The 21,223-nt window shown below is 34.7% G+C and overlaps 2 protein-coding genes across 6 annotated transcripts in view; one reads left to right on the forward strand and one right to left on the reverse strand.

The window, feature by feature from the left end:
- Positions 1 to 21,223, reverse strand: part of LOC132914055 (tyrosine-protein kinase transmembrane receptor Ror) — a 356,038-nt gene that overhangs the window by 225,108 nt on the left and 109,707 nt on the right. The gene's annotated exons all lie outside the window — the stretch shown is intronic.
- The window catches only part of LOC132914234 (uncharacterized), a 59,412-nt gene that overhangs the window by 18,042 nt on the left and 20,147 nt on the right, over positions 1 to 21,223 (forward strand). For 2 of the 4 annotated variants that reach the window (XM_060973153.1, XM_060973152.1), the window contains exon 3: positions 1,046 to 3,359. In XM_060973153.1, coding sequence (XP_060829136.1) covers positions 3,185 to 3,359 — 175 coding nt within the window. In that variant the 5' untranslated portion in view covers positions 1,046 to 3,184. Of the gene's footprint in view, positions 1 to 1,045; positions 3,360 to 9,342; positions 11,718 to 15,403; positions 15,756 to 21,223 lie in introns of those variants that run through there. The other 2 variants (XM_060973155.1, XM_060973156.1) reach the window with 2 other exon arrangements.

The raw sequence follows: 21,223 nt of genomic DNA on the forward strand, positions 1-21,223 counted from the left end.
AATATAAAAATGTATCTTGATTACGGATTTTATTCTGATCAGATATTACATTTAATTACAGGAGATTTTTTAATTATTTCGTTCTAAATAATATTTCTGCCAATGATAATTATCTCTGCATTTTTTCGTTCATTGTTTAATGTATATTAAGAAGGTTCCTGTTTGTTCGTAAATTTTATATAAAATAATGAGTTTCTCTTCCTACTTTGTCTTTTGAATTTATTATTACCATAACCTAATTCTCTAACTGTATTAAAGTTGGTAATATTGTATAAAAGAAGTAGCAACTATAAGTTGCTACTAAACGAACTTCGAAATAAATAAGTAGACGAAATGTATAAGGAAATATTTTATGGAAAGTCTTCAAGGTTCAATTTTTAAATTAAAATATTTCTGCAATTTGTTCCTTTAATTCTGAATCATGTGTTTCGTCGTTTTTTGAAAATATCATATGAAATTGACTATGGAATTTAGATAATATCAAACACATACAGGAAATGTGTATTATAAACAAGTAATTTTCGAATTTAATTTCAATATTTCATTGATTTTGCCACACGTTCCAACTAATTGCATTCAGCGGTTTATTTAGGCAAGAATTACAATTTTGATTATCCGAGCACTTTGTTCGATTTCAGTGTTCAAGCTGATTAGCCGATTGCAAGTTATTTAGTTGCAATTCGGGTTTCGGTTGTTTCTCGTGCTCAACGCGCCGTGAAATAAACTGTTTAAATCGAAACGAGTTCTCACGCGTGTTACCACAATAATCCTCTACAATTATTTACTTACAATTAATCATCGTTAAAAACCTTGATTTATATGTTTCAAATCCGATTATTAATTTATCCTATTTAAGAAACAAATTTTTTAAGTTCGAAGAGATTAAAGTATCAAATACGAAACATTGAAATTTCAACATTTCTTTCAAACGTGTTTTAAATTTATTACGTACGAAATATGTGGGTAAGTTAATCTGAATTGGATATTTAAAAATCTATACAATATTAATAAATTTAGCAAGTAACATTAATATTTTATTTTTCAGAGAAATGATCCAGTCATCAAAGGAATTTATCCAAACTGGATCTAGAAGATAACTCGAAGGATTCAATTTAACTCAGACTTTCTCAAGACCAATTTGAAGAATCTTGAACACAGAAGATATTTTTTAAAACCATTGGAATCACAGCAGCGTTGCAACTACCCATCGAATCATTTTCAAGCAACAAGAACGAAAGGAAGACGGAATTAACCTTATAATCAGGTTCAAATACTCAAACATTTAATTCTCAACAAGTATCAATACCATGGAAAAGGAATTTGATATTGAAAATCTTCAACGTTTCAACGACTACGTCAGAAAATCAAAGCAGCGATCTTAAATATCAAATCGAACAATGCGATCTAATGTCCAACAGGAATCTTCTTCACAATCCTCTGTGAAAAGGATTTAAAAAGAATCTGGTAACAGAAAGAGACGAAGGAAGCAGCAAATGTTTTCAAAGTTCACTGTAAACGGTTGGTCCCAAGTCCCATGGAAAACCAGCTTCGACCCTTGACAGCAACTTGTGGGGGTAGAAAAAATTCGTGCGCGATAAATTCGGATCAGCGGCGCGAATAAATCCCGGCGAATCGAAGCGAGAGGGAAACCGGAAGCGGTGGAACATCTCGGATAAAATGCCGGAGGACGCGCGAATAAATTGAAAGAAATACACAAGGACAAAAGCGGCGTGCAAGAGGAGAGGGGGGCTGGGGCGCTCGAAAACGCTGATAAACGCTTGAATAATGGGCAGGCAAATTGCGCCGGAGGAACAACGCGTGATAAACGAACGGATGATGCAAATTCTTTCGGGTTTGGCGCGGACGCGCGGCAACTCGATGGAAAGCATGCCGTTTCCGATGAAAAGGGCCTTGTCTTACGATCGAGCTGGTCGCGCGACGCTTCGATCCAACTTGCAATTTTTCTGGAATTTCTACGCTCATTTTTATGGACGTTGATTCTCGAGAACGAGGGCGTAGGTTGGATGGAATTTTCTTATTCCGGTTCATGGTTTGCAGGCCAGAGGAAGTGAAAGGTGTATGTGAAGTTGAAAATCGAATGATAGAGGAGTGGTAGGAGAGAGAGAGTGAGTGAGAGAGAGAGAGAGAGAGAGAGAATAATACGCGTGAGAAATTTTAGAAGCGGGATAGAATTTGGGCCGAATTTAGGAGCATGAGGTTGGTTCTGGAAAAGGGAAGAAAAAGTCTGATATGGTCGAAGCGAAGATTCTGAGACAGATATTTCTGAAAAATCTGAGAAAATATGAAATCTTGAGAAATTTAGAAAAGGGAAAGTGAGAGGAACTGGCTTGAGAGAAATTTAAGTGAAAAATTAAACAATCATTATTTAACTCGATGGACTTCTAACAAAGGGAAATTGGCAAACCTTGAAATTACTGACATACAATTATTTAAGAACGTAGAAAAAACAGGAATAAAATCTAAGACAATTTCCAAGATACAAAACAATTCTAAACATCTAAAATACAATTCGAAATCGATATTAATTATACTGGTAACACTGAAGTAAGATGCAAGGCATCTAAGGTAGGAAGAAAATTAATAGAGAGGGAAATTAAAAGACGTGAAAGTTAATATCCCAAAAAGATTAGAGAAAGAACGATTGGAGATAGTTGGAAGGAAGAAAAATTTCGAGAGAAGCCCATAAAGAAGAAAATCTGAGGGAAGTTCAGCGCCACAAATCCAATTTAAAAGCTTCACGTAAGATTAAACGCCACTTGAACACACCGCTTCTCTCTCTCTCAAGACTTTAAACTCGCTTCTTAATGGCGCAATATGTTTTAACGCGTCCACAGGCATCAAGTGAAAGTACAAACTGCATGAAATGGCTCACAGCTGATCGTAAAGCTACAAGAAGACACAAGTAAAAATCAACCAACGGAACGTCCCTCCTTCTTACCCATAAAACATACATTTTTGCTTATTAGCATTCTTCACTCGAAAACAACTGCATCGAGGACAGTGAGTTTAATCCTAAAGAAGTTTAAGTTTAAAAAAAAAAAGGACATGTTACGAGTTTGTAATCGGTAGACTAAGGAACACTTAGGTGAAGTGAATTTCTTCTTCTCTTACATTTCGCTTCTTTTTTAATTTATCGTGACTGTGACATTATCGAATTAATGAAATGATGGCGGGTACTGGTGTCAGAGTTGGTGGCGCTGGGATGCTGAGGGCCAGGCGGAGAGACTGCAGCGTAAAACCAAACAGGAAGCTCGACCGGAAGTCCTCGAGAGGGATGATTTATGAGAACGAAGAGCTGAGGCTGAGGACTATTCATATTAACGCTGAAGTGGAGCAAGGTAAAGAGTTTATGATATTACCGGATTACTATGTTAGCATAGGTCAGAATTACTGTTCTGGGCTGTTCCTGCTCAGCAATTCTGTACCACACGTTTATAATGCATACAGCGGAATTGAAAAGGTTCCTGGAAAAAGATTCAATGAGACAAAACTGCATCAGATGTCTCAGTTCTAGCTGTTTAATGTTAGCGATTATTACGTAATTACGTAATCAGCTTTAATTTTAGTTACTACCTAGTTTGAATTTATCATTTCGAAAACTTTTAATCAATTTTTCTCTTTGTTTATTTATGAGAGAAATACAATGGTAATTTAACTATTTGACTAAAACATGTGCTCGGTACATACGTGTTCGTTATGGATCATAGAGATCCTTCTTTTCAGAAAATTTTTCAATTATTATTTACGGGAAATATTAGATAAATGATGGGATATCAGATAAAAAACTCTCGGTAATATCGAAGAATGAAGGACATTCGGCAATGATTGGATATTAGATAAAGTGAAGGGTGTTCGGACAAAAGCATAGAAAGGCTGTTTTAAGCTGCTTTAGTTTATGTCTCAGCAAAAGTCTTGCTATATTCTCAAAATAAAAAAAAAAAAACGACTATGAAACAGGGATAATGCTATGTCATATTTTACAATATGAAAAAGGTTTTGCAAAAGGTTGTATACCTAAAGTTATGAAGTTAAGATATGAAAATTAAAAATAATGTTTTATTACGGAAAAGATAAAACAAAGAAGAAGAAGAATAAAAATGATATTTCTGAAAGAGGAGATACTTTTTACTAGATCGCTAGGGAGTTTCGTAAATTAAACGTGGCAGGTCTGACTGGTTGTTTTATGCTACAAATAGACACACCATCGTCGAATCCGGTGCGAACTATTTTCGAAACTTAGCCAAACGCGCCAACTTCGTGTCCGGCCGGCAGCTGTCGCAGTTCCAGTCACTCGATCTCTCGAATTTTTCAACATATTTTCATAATTATTCGTGATAAATAATCTTTACCTTGCAAAATCTCCAACTTATACTACCTCTAACGTACAGTATAAATTGATATTTGTATAAGGCAAAATAAAAATAAAATACTAGAAAGGGTATTGTGCAAAAAATTCGAAGATGGAAAATCGAATTTTTCTTCATCTTCGATTCGCGAAAGAAATTTTGTTGAATTTCGTCATCGTGAAGAAGAACGAAGACAAGTGAATAAATGTAAAATAGTGATTTAATGGATCTTGCTACTATTTTAAACGAATGACTGAATGATTCCGATGATGGTGAGTGTACTAATTGTTTTTATTTCTCGTGGAATTTTCTGAAGCAGTCAAATATAGAAGAATAATACCTTTGGCAGCGATGCGGATAGAAATTTATGATATAGATTTCGTTTATCTACCAGTTTTCCGGAGAACAAACGTGCATTATGTATTATCTAAACATTTTAGGTCAAAATATATTGGTAACCAGGCTGATTATGTAAGCAGAGATAATGGTGTTTGTGGCATGAGAAAAATATTCGAGTCATAAGGAAGATTTAGATGCTACGTGTTACGTGTTCTAGAGCGCTATGAAACTTTCTGGAAAATTTGTCAGTGTGATAGTAATGAGAACATGATGGTCTTTCCAAATTTATTATGCTCTACATTCTAAATAGCTCGTAAATTCTAGCTGTTTAAAATTCCAATAAAAATGAATATCAATAATTATTATTTTAAAAATTCCTTTGAATATTAAATAAATAAATTTGTTTTGTTGTATAAAAACATGTTTTATTTAGGAAACAGCTGAAACTAATAAAGTTACTATGATGCTCGTATTATGTCCAAAGGAAAATATAAACAAACTAATTGCAAGTTTCGCCTAAAGAAAATACAACAAAAGACCTTTGAAAAAATTGCATAACAAAGAATACCAAAATGCTAATATTATTGGGTTGGCAACTAAGTGATTGCCACCTAATGACAAAATCCGCAATCACATAGTTGCCAAGCCAATATAATATTAGAAAATGAAAAGTCGAAAACAAAGTAACAATTGTTCTCTAAATGTTTAATTGCAAATGTTATAAATTGAGGGAGCAAAGGGGTACTGTAGGAAGAAGGTATCGGGGGATGGAAGATAACTAATTTCTGAACAAATACAACATAACGATGAAAAGTTTAGAACGTGTCGAATATTTTCATGCCGGCGAAGAATCGCGAAAAGCCGGCTATTTCCTCAAAATTTGTTTATCCATCGAGCCAAGAAAAGCTTTGTTTTGGCAGCAATGCCCGCCCACGGCAAACGCTTGTTCTACCAAAGCTCTAGAAATCCAGATGTCGTCTCCATACCGATTCTTGAAGAGCGCCGTTCATATGAGCGGGAGAAAACGTATCTTCAAAATCAAACACAGTTATTAAATACCATGAAACGTTCATGTTGAGCAATCTTCATTACGTTATTAGAAAACTCGATGAGAAAGTAATTATAAATTTGGAAATATTTTCTAAAGCTTTTTTATTTGTAGAACTTTCTCTTCATACTCGCGTCTAAGTGTCTGAAGAAACTTTTGAACATAAGTTTTAAAAGAATTTTGAAACGCTGCAGACAAGTTTGTCTTCTTTTATTTAAAATATTTTTCATTCTTCCGTGTAATATTACTCTAATTCCATTCTAATGTTTTATATATTTTAACAGTTATATATATTGAAAATAAAAATAATATGGTGCGTCTTAAACGTTAATGAACCATCATTGGTTAACTATACAATAGAATAAAAACATTTTGATAAGGTTTCAACGTTGTTGAAAGCTGAGTTTGTAATAATGAGTCAGAATTGTAAATTGGCCAAGTGGATTCAGGCCTCGAACTTTATTATCCTTTACGTTTCCTGAGAAACTGTTATTCAAACTTGTTTTACCTTTTCATATCTTAACTCGATCGTTTAACCTAGTCTTCAGCTTTTCCTAGTAAACTGATAGCTTTCCAATTCTGATAAACTCCTACTACGTACAATCAATAGGAAGTGAATATTTCGAGCAAAAATTTATCTCAGTTTACTTCAACATTCTTATTTCTGTCAAATTATAAATCATGTTACCTATTAAAAAACACGAATGAGGGTACTTTTAATTCTTTATACAAATAAATTATGAATGTAGATAAATTTCATATAAACGTATCATAATTATTGATTGTCACTCCGTTAAGAATGATAACATGCAAAGTACAATTTTATAAATACCAACAAATATAAATGAAACACATGATGCTTGCTCATAGATCCTAAGGAATCGAAATAGAAAGAACAAATTTTCCAAATCAATCTCTTCCAAAAGATTTTATTTCTTAACAATAAAGTTAACATAAAAATATTTTGTAAGATATTTCCAATTAATTTTATCGCTACTATAACACAGTGATCTAGATCATGTTCATTAAAAATGTAATTAATATCGATGCAATAACAAACTTTCTTCGAAAACAAAAATTGGTTTAAAGAAAATATCGCTTTATATATATTCGCAAATTATTTTCTGCGTTACTATAGCACAGCGATTGAATCAATCTCTCAGAAAATAACAGTTCATCTAAAAATACTTCCTAATATAATAATTCTCTGTAATCTCTATAATAGTCTTCTGACAAAGTTATCTACGTATTAGGTCGTCCGAAAAGTTCACAACATTTTCCGTTTTATATTATTTTATCAAATTACGTATGGTCCATTTTGTTCCATCAAAATAAAGATCACAACGTTCGACAGATTAGGTTTCATATTTGTATAAGAATGCATCGTTATAAAAGACAGGTCTGTAAAAGAAAGACACTTCTCGGACATCCTAATACAATTCCACCAAGAACCTCTCACCAAATAAATTCAATTAGACTTGAAACATTAGTAAAAATATTTGATTCGAACCGAATCTCTATTGATCACTATTCCCCATAATTTCCACGCCTCTTTGTCACGGTGCTCATACTATTTCTACCTGTACGGGTCTCAGATTTTCATGGGGGGCTTGTAAACTCGACAAGCGATAGCTATACAGCCCCTTGCGTCACGCTGGATTATTTTCAGGCGTTTTTAAAACGCTTGACAGATTACATTGCAGCGTGAAGAAAACGTGCCGCGTCCTAATCAACGATTCGTCATCCTAGAGGCTGCGTATTTTCTTTCATGCGTGTGTTTTTTGCCTAGGGGGAAAAAGGCGCGTGTTGCGTCACGGTAGCTGTATCACGTTGGATGAAATCTGAGACACCGAAAAATTTATTTCTCTGTCAGTTGGTGGTTGCCACGAGATGGGTGAACTGCTAAGACGTCGGGGTTGAAATTGAATAGGAATGTTTAAAGTTAAAGCGATGCTTGGACAGGCTATTTTAAACAATACCTTTAAAAATCGATAAAAGCTATTATTTTTAGTATCAGGTAAAATGGAAGAACTTGATGAACATGTAAAGTAACTGTTGTATTTTTGTTTAAATTAAATTTGTTAAATTGTTTAAATTAAAAATAAATTTTGTTTCGAACGTTTGGAAGGTAATTAACGTTAAAAAGAGCGAATTGCGCCGTTTTAAAGTATATTCTAAACAATTATCAAAAGTTATAATTTTTACTAACACGTATCGTTGAAGAACTTGGTGGAAAAATAATACAAGTGTAGTTGTTTTTCATATGGCATGAGTTGTATGTAGCATCATTTGTATGACATATTTCTATGTAGAAAAAGATGTAGAAGAAGATTTTCGAAATCAAACGAAATAAAACGAATGTTTTAGAGTAAATTTTCTATGTACAGAGACTACTTAAGTAGATTATCTTACGGAATGCAAAGAAGCGTAATCGAAGAACCGAGTAGAAACGCGGTGTGAAGGCATCTTTAAAAGAAAAATAGTGGAAATATGTTTTTTCGTGATAACGTTTTAATGTTTGAGAATAAACAGAAATGTTTCTATAAAACACAAACTTTATTCATTGTCCTTGTAATTGAAACAATTTCTCACTGGTATCAGTTTTCCTCTGACCTCTTCAGCTACTCCAGAGATTCTGTGTTTAAAAGACGAGTGTCTGTTTTGTGTTTTGTTTAAAATAACAGCAGACTGTACTTTTATGATTATTTTTGAGGCATGGCAAGAGCATGTTTAAAAAAAAGACACTAAAAGAAAGGAAAGTCTGGTTTTCTTAAGGATGAGCTATTTTTGCAGCGATTAATTTAGCTTGTAATTATCGTGAAAATCGAGATGTAGGAAAATTGGTTTTTAAGATATTTTTATACAAAGATCGAAGATACCTGACACGCAATTTGTATAAATAACACTTTTTCGAAGAACTTGTCATCGCTAAAATATAGGAATTAGCGGAAGAATATATCGAAGCAAATGGTCGAAGATTACCGGAAATCTCTTTCCTGGAAAATTTCAATTTAATTTTATCCAAACAATTAAAGTTTCTTTGTTAACGTCATAAAATTTCCATACTTCGCCACCAAGTATTAATTTACATTTTAAAATGCCCTTAATGTCGCCCTTAAAACCCTTATCAATCATCGATAATAAAAAATATACACTAGAAATTTGCCATTTAAAACAAAAACATACAAGCGAAAAAAGGAGAGAAAGAAGAAACTTGGAGGAAATTTCTTCGAAAGAAAAATCATCGACGCCATAAGGAGAAATTCGTCAGAGGGCAAATTTTACCAAAGGTCAGCCTCCAAGAACTATTCCAACTCTAGGAAACCCTCTTGCTACTTGGGAATTTCGAGAAACAAATTTCAAGTGGCTAAAACCACCAAGAAACCACCGAAACCACCCCAAAGATGATGCTCGAAGTGGAGACATCCTAGGAAAGCTGAACATGGACAGCGTTCCTGTCGCCACGTGACGACAGAATCTTGGTAGAAGCTCGTCTTGGCCAGTAGCTATTACAAAAGATTTAAATAGTCGCGCGCGCGACGGAGAAAGAAGGAGAGGGCTAACGGGCTTCAACAGCCATCGGCGAACTAGTTTTATCCGGAGGCTCAAAACGACAGGCATGTCTGCCTCTTTTCACCGAGACTTTCCATTTTTTCTCTGACGTGTGCCAACAGATACGTCGATTTTTCACATCAATATATCGTGTCGTTCTATTCGAAAGTTCAATTTCCAGAGGATAGTTTGGCGAATGGATCGTGTTTTAGCCAAGATTTTGTGTATCGAAGCTTACGTGCGCTGTTACCAAGTTACAGAGACATTTTGGCGAGAGTTAAAAACACTTGGACGAGGATTCAAGGAATTTTTGTTAATCGTTCATGAAAGGTGGACGATGTAATTGAAAATTGAAAATCGATCAGAGAGATTAGTTAGCGATGAAGATTTTATCGATCGAACGTTGCTTTAATCGTGCTGATATAGTTGGCCAGTAGAAAGAAATGGAGAAATACTTTAACGAAAAAGAGAAATTAAACAGTGACTTACGGTTAATTATTGAAAGACGCGAATTTACTGCCAGTGAAAATTTCGTGGTGATGTGTTAATGCGTTGAGACGATGCTTTTGTGAAGTTTAAGATGAATCGGAGAAATATTTTTGTGAGACGGTGATAGTGGTGATTACACTTAATCTTTGTGAACGTTATATTTCCTCTATTTACTCTGTTTTCCGTCTTCTTGCGAGATATTTATATCTCTGTTGCATTTATTTTTTAACATAAAATTGATTTATTATACAGTATATTATATAGAATTTTTTGATCGATAATCGATAGAAAATTGATCGTTTCTTTGTTTAGAGTGATTCGCTGATTTTGAAGATATTTTTTCCTTTTTCTATTTTTATTTTCTTTTGAAATTTGCCTAATACACACAGAACGCAATGGAGATGAAAATAGTAATAGATGATATACACGGCTATTTTTGGGAAATTTGTATATAATCTGTATTCTGTTTGAAAGTAAAGCTGCCTCAAACGATACTTAATATCATTCAAACAAGATTCATGTGTTTTTCGAAACATTTACACTACCGGATGCAAGATTTTACTTCTGCTAAAATAATCTCGTGTAACAGCATATAAACACGTGATGTGATCTAATGTGATCCGAGAAATGATGTTTGGAAAGATACATATACTGATTGACGGAAATATTTCCAATCTTTCTCAGGATTATATAAGTTAAAAAGTTCTTAGTAAATATTCCAAATCTCTTTCATAAATAACAATACGAAAAATCGTTCGTCTCTGTCGAAAGAACAAAATTACAAGCTTTTAAACGTATAAATATTTGATATCCATATTAATAGATTTTCTTCTGTTATTCAATTTTTATACCATTTATTTTTTCGTCGTTCATTGAATATTATCACCGTTTTGCTAAAAGTTGGAAGTTTCTTACGTTAATTAGTAGTAGGACTTGGCACAGTTTGTCAGAAAATCGTAGTTCGAATATTCGAAAGAAGAAGGCAAACAACAACGATAAATAAAAGGATTGTGTAGCCATTAAAAGCAATAAATACAAAAGAAAATGAATTCCGTCGAAGAAGAAGGCTAACAAAATTCGAAGCAAAGATACAATAACTATTAAAAGTAATACAGAAAATACTGCACGTAAGAGAAAGAAGAGCAACAAGTAAAGCAATATATTACGATAATTACTAGAAATAACGAAGGAAATAAATCAAAACTATCGGAGAAACGGAACAATAACAAAAATGAAGCGAAAAATAGGAGAACTATTAAGACTAATAAAGAAGATTAAACTACGAGAATAAGAAAGAAGAAGCAGATCTTATGGATCATCAGCCGCAACAAAAATTCAATTTCCAAGTAACTCTATCATCACTCTGTAAGTCCGTAAGAAAAGATGCAGACAATCATCCGGAGGAAATAAAGAAAGGAAAAAAGAGCAGGAAAAAGTGAAAAGAAGAGGAGGCGTAACATCAAAGAACACGATCGAGGGATTTAGAGCAAGGACGACGAGCGTCAGAAGATAGCTCTGTTTCGACGTCGTGTACGAGATGAATGGGTTGCACGTTGATCGAGATCCATCACAGCGAACTTGCCAACTTCTTCCCGACGAGGAAAACTGACTCCGCGCGTTCTCCTCCCGAAATCAATGGTCGTGACGACGTTCTTCTGGTTGTTTCGCACGGCTCGTCGAAGGGAGTTTATTTGTTGACGAAACGTTGCCTCGATTATTTAATGACTCTTCGAGAGGATAATTTGGAGGCGTTGGAATCGACGTATCTGTCGAGCGTAAATCAACGCTCGTAAATCACTATAATTCGCCTGGTGGCCCTGGCGAACCGTTCGAACGAACGAGAAATTTGGAATGGAGAGATGGGCAAAGAGGCACAATGCAGAGAAGAGAAAGGGGAAGAAACAAAGGCGAAGAAAAAGGGAGTACGTGATATCTTTCTTTCGTTTTATATTATGCGACGATAATCGTACAGCATAATGGTTTTCGCGTATTGCTGTAATGCAAACGGTGGTAGTAGTATCATAAAGAGTTTCTATAATGAAGTTACTATTGGGATGGAATTGATGTAGAAGAGAACTTTTCTTTGTGGAAGAAAGTACGAGCAGATATTCCTTTATTTGATTTCTCTTTATTATTTCACTGAGAATTTTTTAATAGATAAAAATAGTATTTGTCTTGATAGACGTGGAAGCTACGCGTTCCTTTACTTCGTATTTCTTCGTGTACTTTGTATTTCTTCAAAGTAAATACAGTACAAGCTAAATTTTAAATTAAAAGAAAAGGCAAGACAATCTTCTTGAGTTGAGAAAAATAATCGTTATAGGTGATTCTGATCCTATATGTTCGATGGTACTTTGTAATTACATATACGTATGTAAGTAGCTATACTTAAATGAACTCTTCAAGTGTTCCGCTCTTCTTCAAGCATTGGTCTATGTCGTATAATTCGTTCTATCGTCAGCCTTGCAAACCTTTCACCGATTAAATATCATACCTAATTAATTTGTTACACATTCAATCGCATTCCTAATCATATTTACGTATCCAATTTCCTTAATTAAGTGGCAAGCAATCGCAAACACGTATTTCCAATTAACCTTTCGATAACGTCGACGTGCTCTTATCGATCTGTATGCTTTGTTCCTCTGAATATTTGCCACGATACCTTACAAACTATCATTCTTCTACTATCAATTAATACAATTTCCAATATACACAATTAGAATTGAATTTTTGATAACAAAAAATATTTCTCTTTCCTATTGAAATATTTTCTCATGATAGTGCTAATACTTCGTATTAAATTTCTAGAAATATGTAGCGAAGTTCTTAGTATTTACTGCAAGACCAAGTTTCAACCAAATGAAATAAACATTTGCATCGTGACTTCACATCTCAGCTTCAGACTGAGCTTGAAACTTCAAACCACACTTTCCAGTAGATTTTAGTCTGCCGTAATTCCCATCCTCCCTAAGTATCTACACCTATACACACGCACATCCATAAACTCTCGTTGTTTCCTTCACTTTATCTTTCAGTTCTATTAAAAATATTCCACGAACATTCCTTTCAATGTTATTAACCATCGCGAATTTCCACTGATAATCTCAAGGCCGAGCATTTCCTCGAAATGCCAAACGACTTGGCGCGATGCACAACTAAAATGGTCGAAATTAAATTTTACTATTCCCGGGGTTTCCTCTTCTCGAGCCCTGTGCCGCGTTTATCCACAGCGAAAGGGGCCGTGCGCTCATTTCGCCCGCGGCCCAAGTGGCGAAAAAAAAGCGAGAAAAATAGGAGGCGCAACGCGGAAAACCGTCTGAACTAATTCGGAAAAACCGGCGAGGATACGCTTGAAACTGCAAGGAACCAAAGCTTTCATGCTCGGTCTAACGGCGTCTCGCCTCGCAAAGACGCTTTATGGAAAAAGTTTTTAATATTCTCTCCTTCCATCCCTCGGATCTTTTTTCTTTTCCTTTTTTTTTTTTTTTTTTTTGTTTCTCTCTTTACCCTGTTACGTTACTGGTGAACGGAAGAAGACGAGGAAAAGAACGATGGAAGGAAAAAGGAAATGGAAGAAACGAAGATAGGATAATGACCACTGGGTACAGGTGGATATGATTCTCACTGATAGGATCCACGTACACCTCGCGCCTTATTTTCTAGTCTTCTATCTACCGATGAAAGAAAGGTATCAGTCGGTCGTAAGCAGAAAAGAAATTTTCCACCGAGAGAATGAAGAGTACAATCGAGAAAAGGAATTGGAGAGAAGAAGGGGATGAGAGAGTTTGTCAGCTCACCGGAATCATCGTTTGTTCCTCGATATTAAACTCGGCCATGCAGATTTTTACAACCCCTTTCACGCGCTGGGATTCTTCCGCGTTGATGGATGTTTCGTGGATCCGTTTGTCTTGCTTCCTTTTCCACCGTACTTTGAATAGTACGCTCCAGTGTTTGGATAGGCTGCCGTAAATTTGATATTTTTTTTTTTTTTTTTTTTTTTTTGAGAGCGGAAACTCTTTGTTCTGTGTAATTCGGATAGTCATAATGATCATCTTTTGGATTGTAAAAGTTATGTTTGTTTGTACAGTTTCGGGATAGAAAACGTTATTTACTGAAACAGATGGTTGTAGTTGTATTAAATTTAGAGTCGGGTGAAGATTTAATTATAACAGTCCTTTGTTATAATTAAATAAATAGAAAATTGTAATCGATTTTTGGGGGCAGAAGCTGCCTTGTTATTGCGTTTCAACAACATCCAAACATAAATGTAAAATCTTTCTGTAGTAACGACAGAGGAGAGAATTCCACGAGCGAGTCACGTTGTAATTATATTAGAGTTTTAACGTAATTATCTGCAGTAATTAACGTTATTGTAACTTATTAAGCGTAAGTACCAATAGCAGCTTCCGCTGAGCTCTAGTTTCGTCTGCATTAAGGAAAATTTATTTCAGTTTAAGGAAAGAATTGCGCGATCCTCTTGAAAGCTGGATGAAGTTCTCTTTTCGAAAAAAACGCGCGGCTGAACTTTAATTTATCTGCCAATTTATTTCGAAGCAATTATTTAAATGAAATTAAAAATCTTCTTGTCTGTAAAAATCTAAGAAGCTTCTTGTTTGAGAAAAATGTTAGGACTTTTAAACTCTAGATAGACATTTCTATAATTAATTGAAGATTTTTAATTTAACTAACGTTCCTTCCTTCCTTCTTTTTCAGATAAGTAGACATATAACAATCTTTAAAAGAACAATATTTAATTTGAACCATCAAGATTTACAGTAATTATTCTTAGTATCTTTTTTACTTAGTACTTTTCTTAGCTTTTTCTCTTGTGTTAAGTAAAAGTTTCAAATTTAAATCAATTTATTCTTTTCTCTTTAGGTAGAACTTTGAAACTTTAGGAAAAATATTTCTCAAACTTAAAAAGTTATTACATAGATGGGAAATAAATGATCGATTAAAATTACAGTAGCAATTGATAATTACTCTTAATTACTTTTATATTACGACGTAGTTTTATTCATATTTACTTTTAAATAAATTCTTCACTTACTAGAAACGTTTTCCAATATGAACAATGGTGCTCGTTTTTATAAATCATCTTTGTTCAGTCTAGAAAAACTAGTTGAAATGAAATACGAAGTTTCTCCACCTCTAGAAAATCGTTCGTTTATTCCCAGCTAATCTGCTACTCAACATTTCTACGAATATAAATTCTGACCTGGACTCGACACTGTCACAGTTTACCGAATTATTAATCTTCGTAACCTAGAAACCATCTCAATAAAACGAATTTCCTTCGCTATTTTTTTCCCTTTAAAAACACGAAGAATACGTTTCTTTTAATTGCACGTGAGCAATACTGCGCTTCAACAAGTTATTAACCAAACGACAAATGTATTTTTTCGCGATAAAAATTACTCTAATTTTGACGTACTACATCATTTTTACAAAATTGTGAGAAAAATCCCACATTCTAAAAAAAAGATATCTTATCAGAAGATATCCTGTCACAAGAACAAATTTTCCTGCTAAACGATCTACAAGTCCATGTTTCAAACTGAAACACTCAAAACACAGCTTACAGAAGAACAACAGCGGAATGTTTTAATAATGGTAACAAAAGAGGTCGTGAAAAGCGTAGAAAAAAATTCCAGCGCAGGCACAGAGCAAATCCCGGTGTCGGAACATTCATATTCGCTGTTGAGCGACGCCAAGCCGGTGCATCCTCGTTGCGAAAGCACGTGACTGCACCAGCAAAATTAGCATACGCGGCGAACGCGATCCGGCGCCGAGATCGTCAGAAAACTCGAGTTGACAACGCGACAATGAACCGTTCCCGAGAAGAAAAGCAAATCGTGATAAAACAAGCTGCAAACGTGCGCGATCCATGAGGAACCTTGTTTTCTTTTCGATCTATGACCGGTGGTACGTTGTTTGAACACGACTGATGCAAGACAGTGAGTAGAGTTTATGAATCTATCGATTGTTCGAGGTAAAAGTGACAAATCTATCGCTCTTCGTGCAAAAGTTCAGGTTTATTTTAGTTTAGAAGAGTTTGAGGTGGGCATTCTCTGTTAGTGACGCATATGCTGCGTCCACTCAGTTATTTAAGCAATACTGTTGACATAATCGTTGGATTATACTTTCATTGAGTTTTAATACAATATAGTTCGGAAGATAATGTGTTTGAAGAAATATTGTTGCTTAAAATGTGTATAATAGATAGACGTAGTAAATAGCAACGAATATGTTGATAGTAGTGCGAATTATCGTAAGAGTTTTTTGATACTTTACGGTTCTAAGTTTACGAAAAGTGTATTTTTGTTGTGGAATTGATAGCTCGTGTACATGGCAGTATGATTTTAATGGTATGATTTTAACTGACATTTACGTTTCCTCGTAGTGAAAAAATGACAGATGGTTTAAGTGAGTTTACAGAAAATAGCATAGAGTGGAATTTGCTGAGGTTTATAATGGTGTGCATTGTCATGAGATTTTTGTGCAAATCTGCAGTTTCTCAAAGAGTGTGAACCTTGGAAAGATATTGAGAAGTTTTATATAACAGAATGTAAATGTGAAAGAAAGTGTCTTTTCTGTTAGCGAGAGAGTAACAAGTGACATTGTGGTAAAGTTTTAATTAAAGAATTTAATTTCCATTGTTTTCGAAAGTTACGTGTTTTAAGAAAATATTGAGAAATTCTATAAGACATTAATGTGGAGAAAACAAACTTTCTTGACGTGGAGTAAACGACAGATTGCATAGTTATTACTAGTAACGATTTTCATTTGAATCTTCATCCTACCGAAGTTTATAAACCGTGAAAAGAAGATGGAGAAATTTAATAAATAATTAACGAAGAAAAAAGTCATCTTCTTGTTGTGGTTTCGATGATAGTGAATATTTCATTGAAGAATTTCATATTTTCTAAAGCTCCTTACTCTTAAAAATAACAAACTCGTGATCGAGATTTGCACTTGAAGTAGAAGTTACGTCAATGAAGATTTCATCTTATGTTTAATTTTGGAGCTTAGGAAACTTATGAAGTTGAACATGAGAAAATACGATGACCAGCGCGATTCGTGAGTCATTCTACTAAGAATTCTTCACATAAAAAAGCAAACAACAAGTCATACCCTTAGCTGGTATTTACATAACCAAACCATCATTTTCATTTAGAATTTCAAATGACGTTAATGTCTGTTTAGAAAAGATTGAAGTGGGTGAAAACGATGTGCGAAACACGTGGATAAAGACTTGTTTCTTCTCCTAAACCATATATATATCATTATATATATATTTCATTTTACTATATATATTTCATTTTATTTCATTTACCGTACGAATATTTCAATTTCTCTTTAAAATATAGGACTTCTATGAAATTTTAGTTGTCGTATAGTTATAGGATTAAAGTATTAGTTTAGGATTAAAGATGAAAACTTACATAACATTCGAGAAATGCACCGCTTGAATTTGAGTTGCTATGACGATGGATCACATTGTCAAAAATTTATTCGACGAGGACGCAAATTGGTTACTACCGTGTTTCAGAGTACTTGATTAGGTTTCGTTAATTGTCCTGCAGGAACGTCGCATAGAGGAGTTAGTAAATTAAAGGTCTTTGTAGTCCTCCGCGAGCAAAAGCACGACTGTAATCTTGCCGAGTGCGAGGGAGCGTAATGGTATTGTAACACTGACTAATTTTATAGACAATGGTAATGGTTTTTCTCTGCTGACGTGATTACTCATTAAATTGCAGACGAGTCGCGTATTTCACGTTTAATCGCAATTATTATTGTCGTACACCTACCATCAATAATTTCTGTCTGTCTTCTCTCAGATTAGACAAAGGTTTTTCATCTTAACGTTTGAACACTGTGCGTTCTGTTGGTAAATAGCCTTGTATATAAATAAACCTTTGTATGAATAATTCTTTAATTAGTTTTAAGAAGAGAAATAACTGTTAAGCCTACTATAAGAAAATCGTATAAAATGAAGGATCATAAAGTAGTAAGAAATATAGAAAGAAACGAAACAACTAGTCGTTCCAAACTGATCTTTATGCAAATTTTTATCTTTACGAATACACTTAGAGAAATAAGGATTCACTTTATCTATTAAACATGAGAACTAGTATTCTCCCAGCAATATTTTATATATCTTTACAAATTATATATATTCAGTCAGCTTTTGTACAGTGATACTTTCAGTTTCGTAGAGATTCATAAAAATCCGCGGATCTAATTATTCGAGATCCGTCAGAAAACGAAACAAAGTTAGAAACTTTGCGAAAGAACGAAACGCCGGTCTATAGAAATTCCGTAAAAGCGCAACTCGCGAACAAAATTCTGCGCGATTCACCCACCGTGAAAGTCAAACAAGCTTTGTGTCGCCATTTCGTCGTCTTTAAGAGCGCATTAATTACCCATTTGCCGACAAAAGCGGACAGAAATAACCAGCGACCCCAAAACCACGCGTAATTTGCCGGCTCGTGGACGGAAAAATCGCCGAGGGCGCGGCAAACGCGTTGTGCTATTTCCACGTGTGCTGTCGGTTTCTCGTTGCCGGTAGAAAACCCGTTGTTGGCTTTTGAAACGGCTTTGGAAACCTAACTCGGTCGCTGAACGGACTTGCAGCCTTCGGCTTGCTTGAATTGCGTTGCAATTCCACGCTACGACGCAATCCTCTCGTCGTTCTTTTCAATTTGCATGCGATCATGCCTCGACCCAGTAAAAATCGCGCAGAAACGTTGTCTCTGGCTGTTTTAGCTGAATTTTGACGGTTTTCGTAGATTTGAAAGTGTACTGGCGTTAGAACGTTTGTCGTGTGTTTCTCATCGCGGTGAAATTTTCTTTGATATCGTGTTTTATAGTATGTGGAGCGAGGAAGATTATATTCGTTTTACGTATCTTTGGTTTGCTAGGAAAGTAACGCAATGAGAAATTGGAGGGAAGATTTTTTAAACGAATGATTTGAGATAGAAGATTGTCTATTTCTCAATTATTTAACGATCTTTTTAAATGATTGCAGCGTAGATTTATTCAGCTGCATTTGCAACTCGTCCCGTCTAATCACTGTCTTTGCAGTTGCATCCCATTTAGGTTAACGAATTGTAAATTCGTCTGACACTCGTAATGTACGCATAAGATAATTTCTACATGCTATCTCCGTGATAAATTAATGTTACAGAGCCGAGTTTGAATTTTAGATGAGATGGTTGTTGGTTTAGCGAATCGCAAGTTACATCTAAGGTTGACATACCCTTAGTTGGATTCACACTCTTGGTTTGCATACTCTGGACTGGTTTTGCACTCCCTTTGAGTTTAAACTCTGCATACGCATTTCACCTGTCTTTCTCGCATTTCTATATCAATTTTGAAGAAGTTTCTCTAACTTCTTCCATCGTGCTAGTGACTATGAATGCAACGTTAGAACGTAATTCTGTGACTGAAAATATGAATTACAAGAATTAAATACGAATAAAAATGGAATTATACGCATTTTGTTTCGAGCAAGTAATACATAGCCAACCAAATGTTCGGAATCACCACGTGTTCCATAGAAGCCAAGAATTTGAAGAAAAATAAGCTTCAACTTCAACTGTGTCATAACTTTTTTTATTCTACTGGCTCATCCGCAGACGTTCCAACCTAAGCGAGCAGAGTAAAACAATGCTATATAAAGCCATATTAAAACCTGTTCGGACCTATGGGATCCAACCATGGGGAACAGCGAGTAATTCCAACATAGAAATTCTTCAACGATTCCAATCAAAAACTCTAAGATTCTTAATAGATGCACCTTGGTATGTTACCAATGAAACAATACATCGATCTTAAGATACCTACAGTTAAAGAAGAAATATCCAAATTTTGTAATAGATATAAGAATTAACAACCACCAAAAGCCACTAGTTACTTAATTATTTCACACGACGGATCAGATCCGCAGGCTAAAAGAATATTCGGCTAGAATCAAACATACGATAATCATTTATTATTCACGGTATATTACCACGCCAGAATAATTTACTTATTATTCTCAATGAGAATTGATTGTAAACTACTTCCAAATAAAAAAGAATAATTTTTTTAAATCTCTTTCATAGTTGGAATATGAAATAGCGTAGGTGGATGACGTGGATACAACGTGGAAGTTAGAAAAATTGTTTCCTATGCAGATATAGGCGGATGTTCAGAACGATAGAAATATGTACAGTTGTAAACATACAACTAGATACAGTAATGAGTCACGTCGCCTGACCATTGTTAATTTTCAGAAATATATAAACTCTTTCTAAATCTTACAATAAAATAAGAACTCTTATAAATAAACTCTTTCTAACAAATTTCCTTAACGTTACACGTATCTAAAACACAACAAATTTCTTCTTCTTTAACATGGTTTGGATAGATGGTAGGTGAAAATTGAATAGATGCTAATATTTGCTCGTTAGATTGGAACTTCCAAGAAACCTAATACCTTCAAATCTAATCTCATAAAGAATACATTCCCACCAAAATTATACGTTTTCCTCGGTGTCTCTCGCCAGTGTAGCAGCCACGTTTTCCGAAAATTCCAAAAATAGACGAAATTATCTGAAACGTAAAACTCGTGTATCCTCGGCGTTTGACCCTTCCTGCGCTAGAATAAACTAACAAACATCGCTACGGCGGATTAAACGCGTTGGGTCAACGGTAATTTCGCCTTTTGACAAGTTTTCGCCTCTCGCGGTAGCGCGGCGGCGTTTCGTTATCGTCCAGAGAATGACCGCCATAAATTGCCCGAACTGCGAGACTCTCCTATTATCCCGTCGGCGCGCATTTAAAGTTGCCCGCCAAAGTTCCTGGTGAACTCGGAACCGACCATTATCGCTCCGCCATTATCATTATCATTATCATTGTTATTATAATTATCAGTACTATTATCATTATTATTATTATCGTCTATTTCTTTTTCTTAAGGTGCGCCGATATTTATAATAAATACGGAATTATCGTCAAATATTCGCCTTGTCCATTATGTATTTCAGAAATTTCGTACCAATGACCATGTGACTAAGAAAAATGATTTTTGTGCGCCGATGTATCTCTATTTTGCGTAGAGCGTTAGATGTGTTTTATTATTATCATTGCTTTATTTATTTCTCTTTTTTCATCTTTCGAAGGATGGATTTGTCTACACCAAAGTGCTTTGACCAAGTTAGGACGAGGAGTTGAATTTTCCTGTGTGTAGGGAAGAGTATTATTATTTATTATTAGAGCTTTAGGTGTGTTTTATTGTTATTATCATCCCTATTTATACTTGTGTGCTTTTGAAGATTACATGACGTGTCCGTGTTCACCACCTCATTCCTATATACTCGTGTTACTGTCGTAGCGTTTTCTCGACTATTGCCGCTCTTTCGAATATCGTAGGTCATCG

This window comes from Bombus pascuorum, chromosome 14 (genome assembly GCF_905332965.1).
Source record: "Bombus pascuorum chromosome 14, iyBomPasc1.1, whole genome shotgun sequence".
Taxonomy (NCBI): Eukaryota; Metazoa; Arthropoda; class Insecta; order Hymenoptera; family Apidae; genus Bombus; species Bombus pascuorum.